This window comes from Rhinichthys klamathensis, unplaced genomic scaffold (assembly GCF_029890125.1).
Source record: "Rhinichthys klamathensis goyatoka isolate OS25496 unplaced genomic scaffold, OSU_Roscu_1.1 h1tg000293l_1, whole genome shotgun sequence".
Taxonomy (NCBI): Eukaryota; Metazoa; Chordata; class Actinopteri; order Cypriniformes; family Leuciscidae; genus Rhinichthys; species Rhinichthys klamathensis.
In genome coordinates, this window is record NW_026606812.1 from 77,421 (window position 1) to 85,000 (window position 7,580).

The 7,580-nt window shown below is 36.5% G+C and overlaps 1 protein-coding gene across 4 annotated transcripts in view; it reads right to left on the reverse strand.

Annotated features, from left to right (window-relative positions):
- Positions 1-6,800: 6,800 nt before the first annotated feature.
- Positions 6,801-7,580, reverse strand: part of csmd3a (CUB and Sushi multiple domains 3a) — a 423,029-nt gene continuing 422,249 nt past the window's right edge. For all 4 annotated transcript variants that reach the window (XM_056269911.1, XM_056269909.1, XM_056269910.1 and 1 more), the window contains one exon: positions 6,801-7,191. In XM_056269911.1, the coding sequence (XP_056125886.1) occupies positions 7,032-7,191 (160 nt within the window). In that variant the 3' untranslated portion in view covers positions 6,801-7,031. The remainder of the gene's footprint in view (positions 7,192-7,580) is intronic.

The window sequence follows — 7,580 nt, forward strand, 5'->3', positions numbered from 1 at the left end:
TTTGAAGGCTCACTTTCAACTCGAAATAAAACATCAGATGAAAAACAGAGAAATCTGGCCTGCTGAAAGTTGAAGCACTAAAATTAATGACTGAAAATAAATAAAACTAAAACTAAAACTCAAACAAAATAAATAAAACTAAATAGTAATGTTTAAAAACTCGAAACTCGTGCAAAAGTAATAATTTGGATGATTATGTCCTGCAGCTTATGAAAACCCCAAATTCAAAATCTCATAAAATTTGAATATTACATGAAATCAATAAAAAAAGATTTTACATACAGAAATGTCAGCCCTCTGAAAAGTATAATCATACATATGTATATAGTTATATATACTAAATATATTAGTTTCACCTTTAAATTTGAATTGAATTACTGAAATACATGCACGATATTCAAATTTTTCGAGTTTCACCTGTGTATACTAAATAAAACTAATAAAACGAGAGAAACACATAACAAAATGACTAAAAACTAAACTAATATTAATTTGAAAACTAAAAAAATTCAAGTAAATAATACAAAACTATAATAACACTGAGCTGAAGCTGGGGAAACTATAATAACCTCAAAGTTTGTTTATCCTGAAACCTTTACAGACTTTTGTTCTGATTTCATTCAAATGAGCTAAACAACAGTTTTAGCTAATGAATCTAATTAAACGAAATACTCACTAGTAGAGAAGCTCAACAGTCACTTTTAACCTGTAACATCATTCATTATTAATTGATCAATCAATTATAAATGTTCAATGAAGAGCCATTTTTTTCAGTTTTAAGTGACAGTACAGAAATTTATAATGTTAGAAAAGAGTATATTTCAAATAAATGCTGTTCTTTTGAACTTTCAATTCATCAAAGAATCCTGAAAATTAAAATGTATCACGGTTTTCACAGCTGTTTTCAACTGATAATAATCATAAATGTTTCTTGATCATCAGATCATCATATTAGAGTGATTTCTGAAGGATCATGTGACACTGAAGACTGGAGTAATGATGCTGAAATACAGCTTTGATCACAGGAATAAATTACACTTTACTGTATATTCACATAGACAACAGCTGATTTAAATCATAATAATATTTCACAAATTTTACTGCATTTTTGATCAAATAAACACAGCATTGGTGAGAAGAAGACTGAGAAACATTACAAATATTTTAAACAGAACTGTACACATTTCTACATTTATCAGTGAATAAAAAGGCAAAATGTGCAAATTAATGATGCAATTACTTATGACTCCTTCCAGTTCGACAGTTCAAATTCACACGTATAAACCGATACATGAGTGTGTGATTTTGAAACATCCCCATACGCTCATCATACAGACACACTGTGAATATTTCAATAAATAATCCAGCAGATGTAGAAAAGCAAATTACTTTTTATTTGTAAATGGCATTTACAAATGGAAATTTACATAACCTTTTATTTGACAAATTTCTCACAAAAATATAACTCTTTTCAAAAAAGTTTAAATATCTGTACATTTGATATGAATGCATTTACAAGGGCGACGGACCCGTCCGAGAGAGCCAGTGTCTAAAAGCAATCATAAATCTTCGTCAGTGTTTGATATTTCACGTCACGGATGAGAAAACCGACCCAAACATCTCTGTAAATGTACAAACCGGTGATGAGCCGACGTCACGGGCCGCGGCACAGCTCAAACATAGCCCTGGCGCTATATCTGATTATATTTGGCAGGTATGTGCAAAAGTGACTTTTGAAGAACAATTAAATCATTACTAACTGTAGCTGATAAATAAAAAAAACTAAACCTTCTCCTCGAAACACCAGTGAAATATCATACAAGGCACTATTATGAGTTATGAAACGGAGCGTTTAGAAGCAGAGCATCTGCTATTGGCCAATTTGTGAATATTCAATATAAATCTAAATAAAACATGCCGTATAACCCAATAGGTGAAGTTACTTAAAGAGGACCTATCATGCATCTTTCTTTACTGTCGCTGTTTGAGCATGAAAAACACGCCACAATATTCCTCATTATAATAATTAATGCGCAGAATAAAGGGGCGGGGCCTGGTTGAGTTAGTTAGTAGTGTGTTAAACTGGCGGTTATGGGAAGGGGCGGGACATTTCCCAAACACACTCGAAGCGCTCGACCAATCACAACACACTGCTCCAGCCGACCAATCATAGCACAGTGTGCTTTCAGAAGGAGGGGCTTCATAGAGACAGGAAGTAAACAGAGCGTTACTGACAGACTGGGAAGAGAGGAGCCGCAACAATGAGGAAAATAATCAACATTAATGCATTAAAACCTGTTCTAGTAGAGCCTGAAACTACAAGACATAATAGGTCCTCTTTAAAAAATGTATATCCCCAATTTAAAGGTGAAGTGTGTCATTTCAGCGTCACCAAATGCAATTGCAATCCCACTTTTATGGGCCGTTCGTACAGGACACATTCTTGTGTTCATTGTGCACTATTTTTGTTTGTTTGATTTTTTAACACCATGCCTGCTTCTATAACTATATTCATGCCGAAAACCCAAAAAAAGTATCTTCTGCTCACCAAAGCTGCAGTTATTTGGTCAATATTACAGTAAAAAAATAGAATATTAACACCAATAATGACATAACAATTAGGAATAAATTATATTATATCATATTTATATAAATAACATAATATATAATTATATAAATAATAAATTAGGAATAATTTATAACACAGGAATAAATTACACTTTACTATATATTCACATACAAAACAGATATTTTAAATTGATATTTTTACAGTATTTTTGATCAAATAAACGCAGCCTTGGTGAGCAGAAGACACTCTTTTATTTTATTTTTTAACATTAGAAAATCTCAGTTCTTCCAAACTTTTGACCGGCAGTGTATAAACGTGTGTTTTTAATGCTAGAACGTGTGACAGCCAGAAGAAGATTACATTGCGTGAAAAAAGACAAACTTCACCTTTAAACCGCGTTGTAATAGCAATCTTTCCTGGTTTAGGGAGGCTTGGTGAGCATGGAGATCTGTAGGAGGTTTAAGCGCACTGTGATGACGGGGCGATGACAGTCACACATCAGTAATCTGCTAATCTGGTAAACCTGACGCTACTAACGAGCAAAGGGTTGGACTATAATCGCAGCAGCACTGAAGCATCACATCATGAGTAGAAACGCATGAACGGACTTTATTCGCTCACGATTTCTGACAAGGTTCTCCATGCATCATTTTTTAAAGCATAGAAATCATACAGAACATTAACTTTGTTTCGTCTACACTCTTCAAGGAAAAGGTTCGATACGTCAGACGCTTCATATAAAGAAGCTTTCATGGTTCCATCACTTTATGGATTTAGTTAATTCAAGTTTGAAAGTGATATTTGTGTTTAATGACCCTACAAGTTCGTTTAAACCATCAAAATACAAGGGGAAACTATGTTTTAAATATGAGCGAAAAAACAAAACACTAAAGTTGGTGTAGGTATTTATCTGAGAAAACTATTTGACAAACTCCAGCTACAGGTTTTATTTGACAAAGCATAAAAATGCATAGAAAAACAAAAGGCAAACGACTACAACATAATCAGTTATTAATATTTAGTTGGTTCTTTCATTTTTGCACGTGTTCATAATTTCTGGCCAAGAATGATGTTGCACAGTTTGTCATGTTTCATCATCACAAATAAAACATTCATATTCAATATGCTGACAAAATGCTGCATGTACACTAAAAAAAATCATGGGTTATTCTTTTCTACCCAAATTCTGGGTTGAGCCTTTTGGGTAAAAATTTTGGGTTCTTTTTTTTCCATGTTTGGGTACTTTTTTTGTGTTACCCAGCTCCTGGGTCAGACGTCACAACCCAGTGTTTGGGTAGTTTTTGTGTAACCCAGATCCTGGGTCAGATGTAACAACCCAGTGTTTGGGTAGTTTTTGTGTAACCCAGATCCTGGGTCAGACGTAACAACCCAGTGTTTGGGTAGTTTTTGTGTAACCCAGCTCCTGGGTCAGACGTAACAACTCAGTGTTTGGGTAGTTTTTGTGTAACCCAGCTCCTGGGTCAGACGTCACAACCCAGTGTTTGGGTAGTTTTTGTGTAACCCAGATCCTGGGTCAGACGTAACAACCCAGTGTTTGGGTGGTTTTTGTGTTACCCAGATCCTGGGTCAGACGTAACAACCCAGTGTTTGGGTAGTTTTTGTGTAACCCAGATCCTGGGTCAGATGTCACAACCCAGTGTTTGGGTAGTTTTTGTGTAACCCAGCTCCTGGGTCAGACGTCACAACCCAGTGTTTGGGTAGTTTTTGTGTAACCCAGATCCTGGGTCAGACGTAACAACCCAGTGTTTGGGTGGTTTTTGTGTTACCCAGATCCTGGGTCAGATGTCACAACCCAGTGTTTGGGTAGTTTTTATGTAACCCAGATCCTGGGTCAGATGTCACAACCCAGTGTTTGGGTAGTTTTTGTGTAACCCAGCTCCTGGGTCAGACGTCATAACCCAGTGTTTGGGTGGTTTTTGTGTTACCCAGATCCTGGGTCAGATGTCACAACCCAGTGTTTGGGTAGTTTTTATGTAACCCAGATCCTGGGTCAGATGTCACAACCCAGTGTTTGGGTAGTTTTTGTGTAACCCAGCTCCTGGGTCAGACGTCATAACCCAGTGTTTGGGTAGTTTTTGTGTAACCTAGATCCTGGGTCAGACGTCACGACCCAGTGTTTGGGTAATTTTTGTGTTACCCAGCTCCTGGGTCAGACGTCACAACCCAGTGTTTGGGTAGTTTTTGTGTAACCCAGATCCTGGGTCAGACATCACAACCCATTGTTTGGGTAGTTTTTGTGTAACCCAGATCCTGGGTCAGACGTCACAACCCAGTGTTTGGGTAGTTTTGTGTAACCCAGCTCCTGGGTCAGACGTAACAACCCAGAGGTTGAGTTATTTATTTTTTGTGACCTCTTCAGGAGAGAGCAGTGCAGCGCCGTCAAACTGGTGCGTGTCTTCGGTAAAATACAGGTTTGTGTACATTTTATTTTATCTATAAATTCGTTATCGTTCTGTATAACGTTTAATTTTATGCAAAGCAACATACAGGGGCGCGATGTGTGTCTCAAACGAGTGTCACGCCGGTTTTTTCACGTGATGGAAACGCCTGATGCCTTGTATAACATTTTATGATTTTATTCAAAATGATTCAGGATATAAATACTTAGAAAGTTAAAATATGTCCTCAGAACAGTACACTGATTGTTTATGGACAGGTTATGGAGTCACAGCATATTTGGGCAGCGAGTGAAACGCAGGGCGGCGGTCAGAAGTTAGAAGTTCTTCTTTTTTTAAATTCTTCACATTAATTCATGTGTCAAGTAAAAAAAAAAAAACAGTATTAAATAGTAAAAATAAATCAACCCATTATGCTGGGTTAAATAAACAACCCAATTTGCTGGGTAAAATTAACCCAACATGTGTTCTGTCCTATATTTACCCAGCCATTGGGTTGTTTTTAACCTACTGTTTTTTAGTGTAACTTTTTCTTGTCTGTGCTGCTAAAGCATAAAAATACCAGAATATGTTTGCAGATATTTAGAAAACAACAAGGTCACATACTTTTTTCTCCGAAAAACAATGCTACAGTTATTCCACTTTGAAACATACGTCCCGTGTCGTAATGTGTTTGTGTTTCGGTCTGTGTGACTCCGCCCACTGCCAATCACCCGATAGTATTTCGACACCCGGGTTGCCAGTTTGAGGAAAACACAGCGTACTGGAGCCAGGAAAGGCAGCGAACATCTGGATCAGAGATCACAGACTCAACATGACCTAAAAAGCTTCGGCGTCTTCTAAAAAGCTCTATGAACAGAGGCGTATAAAACCGTGGATTAATAAACTCGTTAATTTACAGTGTAAAGCTCGTCTCGTCCCTGTTGCGTGTCAATCTGGCAACCCGCGTGAGCAATACCTTCGATTTGGACTGCAGTACCCATTTCAACCTCTAGCTGTCAATATTAAATACTTTACCTTTCAATAATATTTGATTAAAGGGTCAAGATGTCACTACTGTACTAAAAAAAGTAAGACATTTCTTCTTACATAGAAACTTTTTGGCATAAAATTGAGTCACGAACTCTAAGGAACCCGAGAGAACCTTTTCCTCTAAGAGATTCTGACGAGAGACGGATCACATCTGATGTCTTCACCGTTGACCGAATGCATAAAGTTAAGCATTTATCAACTCTGTATAATCGCTGTATGTGTGAACGCTTAAAATAATTTGCTCAATCTCACATTGAAAAAAAAAAAATAGTGCTGGGCAAAGATTAATCACGATTAATCGCATCCACGATAAAAGTTTGTGTTTACATAATATATATGTGTGTGTACTGTGTATAATTATTTTCTATATATAAATACTCACACATGCATGTATATTTTTAAGAAATATTTTCATGTATATATTTATATATAATTTATATTATATATAAATATAAATATTATATAAATAACACATTTTTCTTAAATGTTAGCACATACAGTCTCATAGCAAATTGTTCTTAAATATATAAATATTTTATAGATAAATAGCAACATTTTAATTATTTGCACATATATACTGTATATATATATATATATATATATATATATATATATATATATATATATATATATAATTTATATTATATATAAATATTTTATATATAAATATTTTTTTTTTAAATTAATTAATTAATTAATTTATATTTTACAAAATAATTATACACAGTACACACACATATATTATGTAAACAAACTTTGCTTTTGGATGCGACTAATCGCGATTAATCATTGCCCAGCACTAAAAAACACACACCTTTTTATGTTTCTGTTTGCTTTTAAATACAAAACCAACACTCTCAGAGTGAGATGTATATAATATATATAATTCTCCACTCGAACTGCGAAGAATAAGACGTTTTCCTGCAAATCTGCGCGTAGCTTTGAGCTGTGGTGTGAGTACTGAACCCCAACTGTGCTTCGGAGAGACTGGAGGAACAGACCAGCTCAAATCCTCAAACCATTGTGCAAACCGTGTTGAGATTGGGATCGAAGCGGACGACCTTGCCCTCGATGGACTTGGAGCTGGTGTTGTACATGGGGTTCTCGAACGTGGCCTGACCGTTGTTGTTTTCATGCACAGAGCAGCCGCTGAACTCCGCTTTATCAGACTTTCTGAAGTGGAACGAGAGGGAAAAGATCATCAGAATCATCTTCTGTTCTCATAGAGCTGCACGATTAACCGTAACGAAACCACACGCCATTTGGCAAAGACTGCGATTATTTAATGCGCAGTTTGTCAGAGCAGCGGCTGATCGGTAGTAAATGCTCCATCTGAACACCAGAGGGCGTCACACACACACACACACACACACACACACACACACACACACACACACACACACACACACACACACACACACACACACACACACACACACACACACACACACAAACCCCTCTGAACACCAGAGGGCGTCACACACACACACACACAAACCCCTCTGAACACCAGAGGGCGTCTCACACCCACACACACACACAAACCCCTCTGAACACCAGAG